The 15,768-nt window shown below is 31.2% G+C and overlaps 1 protein-coding gene across 1 annotated transcript; it reads left to right on the forward strand.

The window, feature by feature from the left end:
- Positions 1–8,565: 8,565 nt before the first annotated feature.
- LOC145612203 (uncharacterized) lies at positions 8,566–10,628 on the forward strand. The gene is made up of 3 exons (XM_081667586.1): positions 8,566–8,948; positions 9,029–9,158; positions 9,707–10,628. Exons 1-3 carry the CDS (start codon positions 8,813–8,815, stop codon positions 10,500–10,502), a joined length of 1,062 nt encoding a protein of 353 aa, XP_081523712.1. The 5' UTR covers positions 8,566–8,812; the 3' UTR covers positions 10,503–10,628.
- Positions 10,629–15,768: the final 5,140 nt, after the last annotated feature.

Consider the following 15,768-nt stretch of genomic DNA (forward strand, 5'->3'; position numbering starts at 1 on the left):
TATAACCTCAGGACTTTCTTCAACTTCTGCAGCAATCCTTGGTAGAATTTTCCCTCTCCCAAATCCCAATTCTAATTCAATTTTCAACCTCTCAAGAACCATGTCTCTATTCCATGCAGATATGATAGGAATTGTTCTTGGAGGCCTTTTGTCTAACCTCTGAACTCTATCAAAATAGAACAACTACAAGAAAAAAGAAAACATGGAACAGAACATAAACAATAAAAAAAAAGTGCATTTATTAAAATTTAAATGAACATTTTGTATCTAAGAATATACCATCAGAAATTGAAGAGGGCCTTTGTAGAACCCCTTGCCTTGCTGCTTTCTCCAATCAACATGACATTTGATAAGTGAGTCATATACAAACTGACACCAGTTCAAATTTTTTATGTTTTCTTTGTCCATCATAGAATAAAAAAATTTGAAATGGCATTGATTGTTTGATACACATTTCATCAAGCAGTTCACAGCCACTGCTAAAAAGTTAGTAATGAAATGTTCACTTGGTGGTCTGTTGTTGGTGAATTTATCATTTATGTATCCATTCACAATCTGCAAACAAAATGAACTAAACATTTATACTTTTGATCATTTAATGTATTTAAAATGAACATTTAAAACTGATCATACCTGACTCACTGATGGAGTTTTTCCTGACCATGATTTTCTCCATTTCTTCAGAAATTCTGCATACTCCTCACTAATTTTATCAGACTTTGGCTCAACAATTGGAATTTCTCCTGTAGGCAAGCCATAAACTACCCTAACATCCTCTACCTCAATTTCTATTTTTTCATTCTTTGGTAGTTCAAAACACTGGCTATTTTCTTCAAAACTTCCCAATAACCAATTACAGAACTTTTGATCAAGTTGAGGTAAACTAATGTCAAGAAGTGATCCTAACCCTATATCAACAACTTGTTGTTTTTGGGTAGGTGTCATCTTTTTTATCCATGCAATGAACTTCACATGTCCTCCTCTCTTTGAAGATTTCTCTTCCTCAAATTCATCTTCCTGAATTTCCTCAACTTCATCAGTTTCCATTGCTTGAACCATTTCAGTTTTCATTTTCTTTTTTCCCCTACCTTCAATCTTTCCTTCATCATACAGTACCATCTTTTGCTCCTCCTTTTCAACCTTTGCCTTCACTGAATTCCCTTTCTTTGCCTGTTTCTTCCTTGGCTTTACTTCTTCCTCTTCCTCCTCTTCCTCCACCTCATAATCATCCTCACTGACAGGCTCTGCTTCTGCTCTATAAACTGACTCTTCACTATCATCATCACTGTCAGTAGAACTTTCATCAGTAGGATCTTGAGATGGTTCATCTGATGGTACTTCTTGTATTTTTTTTCTCTTTCCAACATTTCTCTTGGCAGGACTGACATCTGAAAATTAAATATATAATTTTGTTTAAGTATTGAAAATGTACAGTAAGCAAATGATAAAATGAACAAAATTGTTTTCTCAAATGATCATTCTATATATAGAAATTGAACATTTATAATATATCATTATATACCTGCTTTTCTTTTGCCAGCAACCTTAGAAGTTTTCTTCACTTCTTCTGGAGTTTTCTTTTTCCCACCTTTATATTGAAATTGAACATTAATGATATACCATCATAAATGATCATTCTATACATTAAGATTGAACATTTACCCTTTTTGCCTTGGTCTGGAGGATATTCAGCAGGAGCACCTGCCATTTTTCTGATTGGAGTAGGTGCTGGAGTTTTCTTTTTCCCAATATGAACATTTTTTGTAATAAAAATGTACATTTTAAAATTTTTACCTTTTTCCACAGTTTTCTCTTCTACTGTCCCTTTTTCTTTCTTTTTTGCTTCACCTTCAAAAGTAATAGTATTGTTAAAATTGATATTTATGACTATTAAACAAAAATATTCAATGAATATGATCATTTACCTCTCCTGATTTCCTTGCTTGCCTTTTCCATTCTTTTGAGATTTCTCATAATTCTGATTGTCGATTCTTTGTACTTCCTGTAAATGTATGATACTGTTATATAACTTTGAAATATATTCATTAATTGATTAAATTAATTCAATTATTTAAATTTAAACATACTTTGTGTTTCTCTCTATGTCTAAATGTATTTCTTGCATCTTGTCCTTTAATGTTGTTATTCTTGCATCATCTTTGGGTTTTCTGATATTTCATTAAAAATATGTTTGAATTTACAATTTTGATTAGTAAATAAAAAAAATGAACATATAACTTATATTACTATTGGCCATGAGCAAACTTTTTTGTACTGATTTTCAAATGAACATATAGTCTATCTAAATTGAACATTTAAGTTTTCTTACTTTTGGCCAAGACTATTCTTTACTGGATTGCTTTGCACTTTTGGTTGAACTTCTTCTTGCTTGCTGAAATCAATATTAAGAAATACTTTAAATAAAAATGAAATAAATGGTACACAAAATAGATAGTTATCAAAAATGAAATGAACATTATATATTTATACCTTTGATCAATTTCATTTTTGTCCTTTTTCTCAGGAGTATTCCTGTCTAGATTGCTCTGCTCTTCTGGCTGAACTTGTTTTTGCTTGCTGAAATCAATTTTAAGAATTACCTAATAAGTTTGGTATATATATACAATGTACAATAATTGAATGTAAAAACAATTATTTTATACATATAAACTTACTTGTTTAAAGTGTATCTTTCATAACTATTACCATATTCATTTTGTTCTATAACCTTCTTTAGAGTTAATGGTTCAGATTTCCTATCTCTAAATTGAAGCAAGTGTATCACTCTAAATGGCACATCACTACATTATAAATTAATTACATGACATTAGTTTGAATGCATATCACTGAAATGATTATTATCATATTTATATATGTGCATGATGATTTAATGAAATGTACATTTGTTATTTAAATCTCAATGAATACTCAAATGAACAAATATACATATATGATCATAATTATATCTATAAATGAACATTATGAGTATCAAATATGATCATATACAATGATGTTTCAATGAAATGTACTTTTGTTCTTAAATCTCAATAAATACTCATATGAACAAATATAAATATATGATCATAACTATATCTATAAATGAACATTATGAGTATCAAATATGATCATATACAAATAACATTTTAAACAAAGATAAAACCAATGTTTATCAAATACAACTAGCATATTAGACATGAACATAATATCTTCTGTAAATGACTAATTACCTTGGTAGTGGAGACATTGTTAAATCCGTACCAATTGACTTGTCAATATCTTTTAAAAGTTCAGGATCTACAATTGGATCATTTTGGCGGTTTTTTTTCAATTTGTCGACTCTTGACTGAAGAGGTACATCATCATCATCGTCTCTGTTTTATTTAATAAATTGTTAATGTTTTAGTTATTTTCAGTAAAATCTTAGAACAATTACTACAATCGCAAAAAATTTTAACAAAAATTAGGTTTTACAAATAAATTCGCTCTATAATTTTCATCGCAAGAATATGAACAAATTAGGTTTTACAAAAGTTAGGGTTCATACATTTCTTCAGAAATTTTCAACAAATTACTCGTCTCTGAAGTATTCTTCTCCAAAATCATACTACAATTGCAAAAAATTGAACAAAAATTAGGTTTCACACATAAAATCGCACTATAATTGTCATCGAAAGAAAATGAACAAAATTACTTACTCTTTAGATACATTTTGCTCCGATTTTGCAGTTTCTTCTTGCATGTTCTTCTCTGTAGTGGTTTTTTGCAAAATCGCACTACAATCGCAACAAAATGAACAAAATTAAGGTTTCACACATAAAATTGCACTACAATCTCAAAAAATGAACAAAACTAACGAAATTACTTACTCTTTTTGTTGTGATTGTTTAATTTCTTCTCGAATATCAGACATTTGAAGCAATTTTGGAGTATTTTGAAGCAATTTTTCAGTGATTTAAATTGAAATTTGTTCCGATTCGTTGGGTTTGATGAGAGAGAAACTCTAGAGAAATGAAGAAGATGGTGTTTAGAGAGAGAGAATGATTTGAAATTGATTTTTTTTTTATTTTTTTTATGTATATATATATGTGGGGTAGGGGAAGTTAGTTATGCAGTTACTGCGGTTATTGTGGGGAGTGGGTAATTATTGTGGGTTAGTGGAGGGGGTGTGGGTAGTAACTCTAAACGCTGCGTTTAGAGGGAGTGTAGGTTGGGCTACCTACACTAGGGTCTAGTATATACCAATGGTGATCTCTTTTGCGTTCGTTTGTGTAAATGAAACCCAATGCAAGATTATAGGAATTATAAATATAGAAACATGCAAGTCTAAGGGCCTTTTCTCATAGACTGAACTCAGCTGAATTGAACTAAATTGAGCTGGGCTGAACTGAAATGAATTGAACTGAAATGAATATTTTATAAGAGAAGGAAATTAGGAGTTGAATTGAATTGAAATGAAAATAAACGTATGAGAACAGGCCCTAAGTTAAGTACATCTACTAATTTTTTTTTAATAAATTCTTATTGAAATTCATGTTATGTTATGCATAAGAGCTCATTTGTTAGCTTCCCTCCCGATTCTAGGAGGTTCTGGGATCGATTCTCACCCCCGCCCTTGTGGCTCTCTAAACACCAAAAAAAAATAAGAGCTCATTTGTTATGGAATACAAAGGTATTATAAATGTGATTTTTTTTTTTTTCTATTTAATTTTTTTTTTTACAATAGCAAATTAACACACCACCAAAGATTACCTAAAATCGAAGAGGGAAAGCCGACACCTCCTCACCATGTCGTTTGCTCTTTGTACTTGATCTCTTTGTGCCTTTAAGATCGTACACCTGTTAAAATATTCTCCCACCTTCCAGATTTCCTTTAGTATCCATGTTATCAAGACGTCCTTACCTAGCCTGTCTTTGATGTTGCTTAGTAGCGAGACCGAATCAGAAAGAATGAGGATTCCCTATTTCCCTTCCACTTTTGCCCATTTCATTGCCTCCAGACAAGCCCATGCCTCACAATGTAGGGATGAAGAGGATATCCCATGTTTCCCGCCCCTACTCCATCCCGAATCTTGGCCCCCTTCCTTAACTGCCCAACCAATTCCTGTCCTTTTGTCTTCTTATCCCATGACCCATCCACTTCTACGATAAACCTATCGAATCCAGACTTATCCTTTCCCAGTTGTGCATGATTGAACCCTGGAGGAAGGTTTGGCCCTTCCCTGCTATCATCATTCACTTCCTCATGTCTATCACTTTTGATGAAGGTCTCATGGTCCTCCATTGCCTTGGTGATGAATTCCCTCACCAAGCTTGCTGCCCTAGTGGCCTCGTTAAATCTTCTAGCGTTCTTGGTTTTCCACAACCCCCATAGGGTTGCGATAAACAACTCACAACTTGTTCCCTTTAACCCATCCTTGCTATAAAAGAGCAGGATATAGTGTTGGATCTATCTTCGCAAAGTAATGAACCCAGTAAAATCAGAGCAAATTGCCAGGGATCCATTCTCCCAGACTTCCTTTGCCATAATGCAAAACCTAAAAAGATGTTGAATGTCTTCCAAATCCACCCCACAGAAACTACACATTGCATCAATTATATTTGTAAGCCCCTGTTAGCTAAATTGAGCTTTATTGCGATCCCATCATGGACAAGCCTCCATAAGAACAATTTTCATTTTGGCTGGATATCCATTCTCCAAATGATCTTTACCAGCTCCTGCTCGCAGTCATCTAGATTAGGTCGCTCTGAGCCTTGTTCCCTGGAACAGTGGTAGTCCCCAGTTTTGACAGTATATCTGCCTGACAGTATAAATGTGAATTCTATAATTATTTAGTGATTAATCATTGCAATAATGCAATATAATTGACTTTACTTGTAGTTTATCAGACAAAACTCTATGCATCATTGCATCATGTATAGGTTATAAATTAGATAGATTCTTAACTTAATAGTAGATAATCAAAGCATTTACAACTACAAGAAAATGAAGCTTTATATATTTATATTTTTTATTCTATTAATAACAAAGCAAAAGCACACCAAGTAAGGATTGTCTTCAATCTTGAATGAAGATTTTTGCTTTGTTACACTTGTAATACTCATCATTAGTAACCTTAATTATTAAGGTATGCTTCCTTCATCTTATTTCATGTATATTATTACGGAGTAAGATTTTGATATCTTATGGTTTGGTCTGTTTTGAATTATTTTTCTTTGGATTGACCATTTATTTTTTTGTTTTGTGTGAACTATTGTTATCTTTACAAACAACCCTTTATTCTGGTTTGATTTAATATGGTTATAAATTATAACATAATAATATACTTCGTTCCCTCTGTTTTTATGTATGCCCCATTTTGATTGGACACTACTTAAATTATATCAATGTAAAATTTGACCAATAACATCTTTAATTATCAATAAGTATAAATATAATTATAAAAGTTAATATTCAAAAACCATATATTGAGACGTTTTTAATAAGTAACCACATGACTATAATTTATTTTATAGTTACATATAACAACATGAGACGCTTAAAAAAACAAAGGGAGTAAAAATAGGAATTGAATAAGACGAATAGATTGAATAAAACCTTGTTTAGTTCACCTTATTTTTATTTAATTCAGAAAAATAAGTTCAGATCAGAAAAATAAGTTCAGATCAGATCATACAACATAAGTTCAGATTAGATCATCGTTTTATGTGCAGGTTTTTTTATTGCTAAATATCTTTAATATCGTAATGAAAAAAAATTATGAAAATCACATATTAATAAAATATATATTGTTAAGAATCTACAAGATCCCACTTGATATATTTTTTCCGTATAGATTATCATATTTTTGAGGCAAAGTTCGGTTAAATCTGACATTCAGATTACATCAGACCAGATAAGATAAGTTCAAATAATGAGTAAAAATAAGGTGAACCAGGCCGTGCTATCCTAGATAATCCTTCTATTTTGCCCTAGCTACAAGCATTGCACTTAGCCACTTACTATAGGCTTTATTTGTGATTGATCCAATAATGTTTATTTTAAGTTTATTCTCTATTAAAATTGACATTATTTATACACACCTCTTTGATCGTTTCTTGTAAACGCACTGGAAGAATTTTCAACTTTGTAAAATCTTATTAGAATTTTCAACTTGTAAAATCTTGTTAGACTTGTAAATGCACTAGAAGGATTAATTATTTAATGTTTATGTAAATATTTCCAGATATTAATGATCTAAATCATGCAAGGGTAGATTAGCAATCATAAAATTAAAGTCAACATATACTCCCTTTGTTCCGAATAAGATGATACAGTTTGACTTTATACACTATTCACATACTCCTTCCGTGTTTAAATAATTGCCCTATTTCTCCATGCCGGAGTTTTGGGAGAAATGGAGAAAGTAATAAAATATGGAGGTAGTGGAGTAGGTGGAAAAAAAACATTATAAAAAATAAAAATAGTTTTTTTTAGAGAGAATATGAAATTAATAAAATACTGCCTCCGTTTGTTTTTTATTTTATTTGCATCACTTCTCTATATAGTAACTGTACACTATATTTTATTATTTCTCTCTCTTACTTTAAACCCCACTCAAATTAATTTATCATTTCTCTATCTCATGGTCCCCCACTACTCTCTCACATACTTTTACTTTCATGGTCCCCACATTACTTTTAACATAATAAATTATTCATCCACTCACATTATTAATTGATCATTCTCCTAAAACTCCGCACACTTGCAAGTGATGCAAATAAAAAAAACGGAGGGAGTATGATTTATATTGGATCCATTAGTTGAGATAATTATAAATGATAAATGAATTAAATATTGTACAAGTATTCCAAATAAAAAAAAATAGAGCACGTATTTAAAAACGGAGAGAGTAACTTGTTTGACTTCGTTTTGTGATTTCATGTTAAGAAAAAATATAGTCATGCGGGGTCGTCTCAACATCTATTTTTTGAATATTAAAATTTTTAATTTTTGCTAATATGTATTCAAAGATATTTGCATTAGAAAGTATGTTTTGACAAACGTGCCTAAATAAAATGTGTCATCTAATATAAAACGGAGGAAATATATACAATAATACTAGCCTATTGGCTCTATTCCCCTTTCCCTTTGCACACCTTGGCTCGGCCTTATCAAGTCATTATCTCTAACCTCTTGCTTGGATTAAGGTTGGAACCCTTAACATTTGTATCTATGCTCACTATCACCAAACTAACACCACAACCAACTTAGGATTCTTGCAAATTAAAGGAGAAACATGCCAAAGTACATAGTAAAAAAAATTATCTCTAGTCTATAAGTTAACTGTTATGCTCTTGTGTACTTTGTATTACTCTAGCTAGACAGCATGGATATGGTTAGATTCACAACAAACATAAATTCATTAAAATATTTTATTTTATTTATATTATTATGTGGAAAGTTCTCTTCTCTTTAGCTAATCATTACTCTTGAAAAAAAAAAGACTTTTTACAAACTCATCATTGAATTTTTTGTATGAAGTAGAAGACCTTCTTTGCCTCCCTCTGACTTCTTTTCTCCTCACTCTCTCTATTCTTTCTCTCTCTACATTCTCTCTCTTCATTTTGTAAATAAATTACTATATATACAAATATATCCACTTTGTCCAAAGGCTCCAAAGTCTTCCATATTTTTCAAAAGCCACTTAGACCTTCCATTCACAATTTTTCTCTCTTCCCAACAAAAAAAAAAAAAAAAAAAAAAAAATCAAGATTTTTTTTTTTTTTTTTAATAATTAGATTAGAAGAGATAGAAAAAATAAAATAAAATAAAATGGGAAGAGCACCATGTTGTGACAAAGCAAATGTGAAGAAAGGGCCTTGGTCTCCTGAAGAAGATGCTAAACTCAAAGATTATATTGAAAAATTTGGCACCGGTGGTAACTGGATTGCCCTACCTCAAAAAGCTGGTAATTATTATCCAATTATTTTGATTATTAAATATTAATATAATGATTGAGTTATAATTAAATTTTGTGGGTTTGATTAGGTTTAAAGAGGTGTGGGAAAAGCTGCAGATTAAGATGGCTTAATTATTTAAGACCCAATATTAAACATGGTGAATTTTCTGATGAAGAAGATAGGATTATTTGCAGCTTGTATGCTAGTATTGGAAGCAGGTTTGTACTCCACTTTTTATATATTCACTCTTAATTATTTTTATAATTTTTTTTGATGATTATTGATAGAAGTTGATAAGTTTGGGTACTTGAATTTTCGATATTCCTTTAATTATACCTCATCATCAAATAATATGATCTATGTAACATCTTATTCTTGAGCTTCGGCTACTTGAATTTTCAATAGTTTTAATTTATTAAACCACCTTTTGTAAATGGAGAGTGTACTAAAAAATGAAATCAACTAAAAAAGGGGAAACAAAGAGCAGATTATGGAAACCATAAAGATAAAAATCTTAGATTAGTGGATTTCATGCATGTCAAATATAATCAACTAAACTTGTACATATTTTTTATTCATAGGTTTGCTTTAGTTTCACAAAAGCAATTATGTTTTGTCCTATATTTCTTCTGGTTTATTATAATTATTATAATTACAACCATAATAATAATGGAAGAAATAAATTAGTCAAAAAAATATATTAATGAGCATCAAATATTAAATTAATGGTTTGGTCATAATTTTCTTGGTTTAATTATTGGTGTAGGTGGTCAATAATAGCAGCTCAATTACCAGGAAGGACAGACAATGATATCAAGAATTACTGGAATACCAAGCTTAAGAAGAAACTTATGGGAAACATTATTACTAATTCCCCTAATTTAAACATTATTAATCAAAAAAAATTTACTACTAATAATAATAATTTTTATCCTATGCTTCAAAATCATCACTACCCTTCTTCACTTTCATCTCCATCCTCCTTACTATCACACGGCGTTTCGCCGCCTTCATCGTCTTCATACCCTATCACCATGTCTTTCTCTGAAGGGTGTTCAAATGTTAACAACAACAATACCCTAATTCTCATGCAAAATTATCACCAACATCATCAAGTAGTAAAAGACAATAGTACCCTTCTCGTATTTGGTAATGATGAAACTATTGTTCGTCAACAACAGCAACCAGCTAGTTGTAGTTCTGATGGGAGTGGGAGTATTACTCAGATCACTAATAATAATCAAGTTAAAATCGAAGATAATCGACAAAACTACGGGGGCTTTTACTCTAATCATGTTGTTAATCATAATCAAGACGACGATCAGGCGAAGATGTTATTGATGGAAGAGCAGAAACCATCATCGGCTGCCGCCGGTGTTACTAATGGTGTGTTATGGGGGCAAAATGGTCAAAATACGACTCCTGCTGGTGCTACCACTACTTCATTGTTAGATAATTATGGTTTAGAGGAGATCAAGCAGCTAATTAGCTCTAATTACAGCTTTGATGAAACCAAAGCAGAAGAAAAAGACATGACCAAGGTGATGTACTATTATTATTGATATCATAAATCAATATTAAATTATAAATTATTATTTTTAATTAGATTGGGTTTAATTCTTGTAATGACATGTTTTCACTTATCGTATCCTTTTATCCATATGAATCAGTTAGGTTGTTTCTTTTTACTACAGTACTTCCGTTAATTGCTAAATTTTTTAATTTTTTACACCGCACAAATAATACTCAAATTTGGATAACAATTAATGGGAGTAATATTAACTAATGTTCTAAATTAATTGTTTTTTTTAAAACCAAAATAATTAGTTAAAATATTCAACAATTAGATATGGTAATTGAATTTGTTTTTTACTGTCAGTTTGAAGATTTAATTTCAGTAAATGGAGTAAGAAATCAGAGAAAAGATATAACAGAGATGAGTGGATAAAATAAATTATAGTACAACTCTGAAATTGATGGGAATATACTAGTATAAATTTTGATAGTACATGGTAAAAGAAAAAAAGGAAAATTGGGATTGCTTCTGATTGCATTTCTTTTTGGGAAATGATGCATGAAATTTTTGTTGTACAGTAACAGCAGTCTAAGTTTCAGTTCTTTCTTACTTTATTTTTTTTAATTTCTCTGCAAAATTTAAACAAATTTCCATCATTATCTTCTTAGATTTCAACAATGTCAACAGTCTACATACTTGTGTGAAATAAACTTTGAACTGCTATCTACCCTGGCCTTCTACCAAAAAATAAAAAATAAAAATAAAAAATAAATAAATAAATTATAATAATAATAACCCACCAAAATTTAGGAGTATTCTTTTAATCATTCAATTGGAGTGATAATTTCATAGGGATTTTTTTTTTTAAAAAAAAAAAAATATACATGTACTAAATTATGCTAGTATTGGACACATATCCATATTTCTACCTCCAATTATTCCTTTAAGTTTGTGGCATTTATCTTTGATATATCAATGCGCTTCTTTGACCAACAACATTTACTTATAATTCTTGTGTGTAATTCAAATTATGAAAAGTTTTGTAGCTTAGCCTTGAAGGTACAAACAATACGTCAAGTTCAAATAATGATTCACAAGTAGGTTTTTATTTATTATTATTATTATTATTATTATTATTATTATTATTATTATTATTTTCATTTAAGAAAAAGGTTTCTTCTATTTACAATGGCTTTTGATTCTATACTTTATGTTTCATCTAGTTCCTCTTTTATCTTTTGATTTGATTTCTCCAGATTGAGTCATAAATTTATTGTTCACCTAACCTTAAAGCGGTGACTACTTCCTCAAGTGTCCAATACCAAGCCAGTTTTTATAAACGGAATCCGTTATACTTTTACCGTTTAACAACCACAAATATGTCAATGCTTTTTTTTTTTGTTTGTTGTACATTGTTCAATCATTAATTTTGTCAAATAAAGAAATAAATTGGACAAAGCAGGAAAGTGATTAGCAATTGTGTAGTTGTGTGTTTATCTGCAAAATTTTGAGCAACAATATCTTTTATAATGTGTTTTCCTGAGCATCATATATTTAAATAGTACTGTTATTATATTTAAAAAGGTTATGATAGAAACGTCCATCATTAAGGCTACATGTAATAAACATTACACACATTTTGAAAATTAAGCGTCAATTAATTTTGTTATAACTCAATTTTTTCCAATAAAAACCAATAAAATGTTTTATTTACAGTTTAAAAGGATGACATTTTCATTATTGTTAATAAAATTGTGTAAAATTCAAGATACTGAGTAGCCCTAAAAGGCTCTAACTAGCAATGGAGCATTACTTTTAGGCGGAGTATCAATTATCAAGGGGAAAAAAACAAACTAATTAAAATTTTAATCACACAATCATTGCATAGCTCCTTGAAAAGCCATATTTCCAAAGTGGGACAAAAATCCAGTAGAAAAGATAATTTATATAATATGCATACCAACATAAATATAATCATAGAGTAGCAATCAGTTCTTCCTAAATAAATAAATTCTAATGTCATCTTTATATTCCTTTAATCAAAATTTGATTTGCACTCGTGTATAATATTGTTAGTTCTTAGTTTCTGACCATATTATAATTTCCCTGTTTTTTGGTTTTAGCTAATTCCTCATGACCTGCATTTTTGTTAATTAATACGAGTATTAGTCAATAGTCTATAAGAATCTTGTTTCTCTTTTGTATTTTACCGGCCTAATTAATTAAGATTTCATTAATCCCAATTAATTAAATTAAGTTTAATGCTAATCTATCCATATTTTAGCCATCTGTTTCATGCAAATTGTACTTATTTTAGCTCATCAGCATGTCAAACAACGGACATAGGACAATGGAATGACGTCTCTTATAATAATACATGCTATAATGATAGTGATATGTAAATTTAATATAATTAAATATGACAAAACTTGTTTAAGTTTGTTTAGTATGTTGATGAAAGATGTTTAAATGTTTGATAATGAAATTTCACAAATAGGTGGTGTAGTGTTTGATTTGTGCCCAAAAGTAATAGTCCATGACTAAATAAATATTGGGAAACAATAAAGAAGATAAACATAACACACAGGGATTTACGCAGTTCAATCAACTAGACCGACTCCATTAGTAGTAGAAATTCGATAATTTTTCTTCACTTGAATGGAGAAAATAAGAGTAATAATAAGTGTTTTTTAATGGCTTTATCACAATGATAACCATTTTTCGTTTTTATTAAATAATATGTGGGAAGTACCATTGGTGGCTAAGCTAGTTTTAACTTTTTTTCTTCCCGTCGATGAGCAGCTGGGGTGTTCATGGAAATGGTGATATATCAGTTAATTTATTGGACAATGCATAATATATAGCGTACATCTTAAAAACTGATTGAAATTTTTTTACAAATAAAGGAGATGAAGTATTCCTTTTAAGGTTCATATTGTAGTATTTACTTTGTTCTCTTTAAGGATTATTATAGTAGGTTTCCATTTAATTTGGTGATGAGAGTTTCAAAAAAGAATCCTTTTGTTACTTAACTTGCTTGACAAACCGACTCTTAATTATTAGCCATTCTTATTGTTTTCAAAACACGTTGTATCTATAATAGGTAAAAGACAAATTACCAGATAAAATCCATGAACATAAAGTAAGTAACACATTCATCTCAACATTTATAGGTGGAGTACCATGCAAAAAGAAAGGCCATGAATTGATGTAAATCTAATTACAAAATATTATAGATTCATTCATAATCAAGGTTACATATTGATTAGTAATGGGATTTGATGGAGACTTTTTGTGGGGTTTGAAGTGGCAAAAGGGTTATTGATTTCTAGACGAAAACATGATTTTACCAAATTACTTAAATTGTTTGACAGAAGAAAAAATTTGGAAACATAAAATATTACTCCGTATAAATAAAAAAAATTATTTATTGCACAGCTGATTGTAAAGAATCCGCATAGGGAACTGTTGCAAAAAGGTCCAACATACAATAATTTCCCAAAAGTACTTTACAAACTTTTACCCTTGTTAATACATAGATTAACACTTTATGTCTTTGAAAATTAATAAGCTATAAATTAAAAAAGATTAATATTATAAAATTTAAATTAAAACGACGAAGATAATAAGATTCACCTAACTTTTCCTAAAAATAAATAAATAAATTCACATGATTATATTTCGCCTAACATTAGAATCAACAAATGAGGTCAAATGCGCATATTGTGCAAATAAAGTGCACAACATTGCAACTAAAAGAGAACGTATGGAAAAGTGTTTTATTTTTTCTTTTGAAAAATTGTCGGGAATAATCGGACCTTTGGCTCATCCGCCTAAAATAATTCCACCTTTTGATTATTTTTTAATAATCCGACCGTTATACCCAATCTGCCGCCAATGGTCCCAAGTGACCGGTTACCTGTTAAAAAAGTTATTTTCTTTTGGTTTAAAATACAAGTGTCACCATACAATTTGTGTACAATTTTAAATTAAAAAATAATTGAATAAAAATATATATATAAAAAACATGGTAGCCAGCCAGTCGCCTCCTCCACAAGTCCCACCACCGCGTCATCGTCGTCCACTAGCCACTACCGCCTCCTCCACTAGGTCCAAACATCATATCGGAGCTCACGTCGTCGTCGCCGCTAATGTGGGTGGTCTAGTCGGCCAAAATTGAGGCAGGGAAAAGTGTGGGAGGCTGAAATCTTGGCAAGGGAATGTGAGGAAGGTCGAAATCGTGCCGGGGAAAAGGGTGGGAGTCCTTAATTGAAACGGGGGAAGGGGAAATCTGTCGGAATCGGAACATGGGAAGGAGAGGGGAGCCGGGGTCGGGGTGGGTATGGGGTTTTGGAGGGTTTAGGGTGGTTTTAATGGATTTTCGTGGGGTAATTTTAATGGAGAAGGGGGTGAAATCGTGACTGTGGAAGGGGGTTGATGGTTCAGTGGAGGATTAAGGGGGGGGGGGGGGTGAGGGAGAGGTGGTCTGGGAGGTCAGGGGAGGGAGGCTGCTGGGCCGGCGGGAACGGGCGGCAGGGAGGTGGTTTGCGTTGGTGGGGGGCTTTTTCAAATAATTCAATTATTTTTTTTTAATTTATTTTCTTTAAAAAATTAAACTTTTTGAATTTTTGTTAGGAAAAATTCAATTTAATAATCCCAAATTTGCCCAATTTACTTTAAATAATCCAAACTATTGATTATTCTGTATTAATCCCAACTTTGATGTGCGTTTTCTTCTAACAATCCCAAACTGGTCAACAAAAGTTAACAACTTATTATTGTATGTTGCCTAACACGTGTCGACACGTGATTGGTCAAAAAGATTAAAACTAAATTAAAATAATTATTAAAAGAAACAGAAAAAAAATACAAAACTTAAATCAGCAGCCACCAGCCACCAATGGTGGCCACCTTTCTTCCCAGCCTAACCCCAACCACCCCTTCCAGCCCCGCCGCCAATTTCCAACACCGAAAATCAGTCCCCCACTCCAACCACAGCCCAAAAACCGCCCAAATATTCACCTAAAAAACGCCCCAAACCACCAGAATACAGCCACCGAACAACAGCCACCTGAAACACTTTAAAGACGCCTAAAAACTACACTTGAAACAACACCAATATCGCACCCAAAAATTGAGATAAATGCCTGAAAAGTCCCCTAAATACGTCTAAAATCGGCAGAAATACTGACATCTCCAGAAACTTGAACGCGCCTATGCCGTCGCTAGGAAACCATAGCCTAAATTCTAGATAATTCGCCCAAAAATTGCAACCTAGAAGCCGAGAAAACTGGACCTTCGCCGTCAAACCT

Source organism: Chenopodium album, chromosome 3 (assembly GCF_948465745.1).
Source record: "Chenopodium album chromosome 3, dcCheAlbu1.1, whole genome shotgun sequence".
Lineage (NCBI taxonomy): Eukaryota > Viridiplantae > Streptophyta > Magnoliopsida > Caryophyllales > Amaranthaceae > Chenopodium > Chenopodium album.

Excerpts from the sequence above, each read along its gene's own strand:
- LOC145612203 (XM_081667586.1), top strand. The coding sequence starts at position 8,813 with ATGGGAAGAGCACCATGTTGTGACAAAGCAAATGTGAAGAAAGGGCCT. Across the intron at positions 8,949-9,028 it reads TGCCCTACCTCAAAAAGCTG|GTTTAAAGAGGTGTGGGAAA; the intron begins GTAATTATTATC and ends GGGTTTGATTAG. Across the intron at positions 9,159-9,706 it reads TATGCTAGTATTGGAAGCAG|GTGGTCAATAATAGCAGCTC; the intron begins GTTTGTACTCCA and ends TTATTGGTGTAG.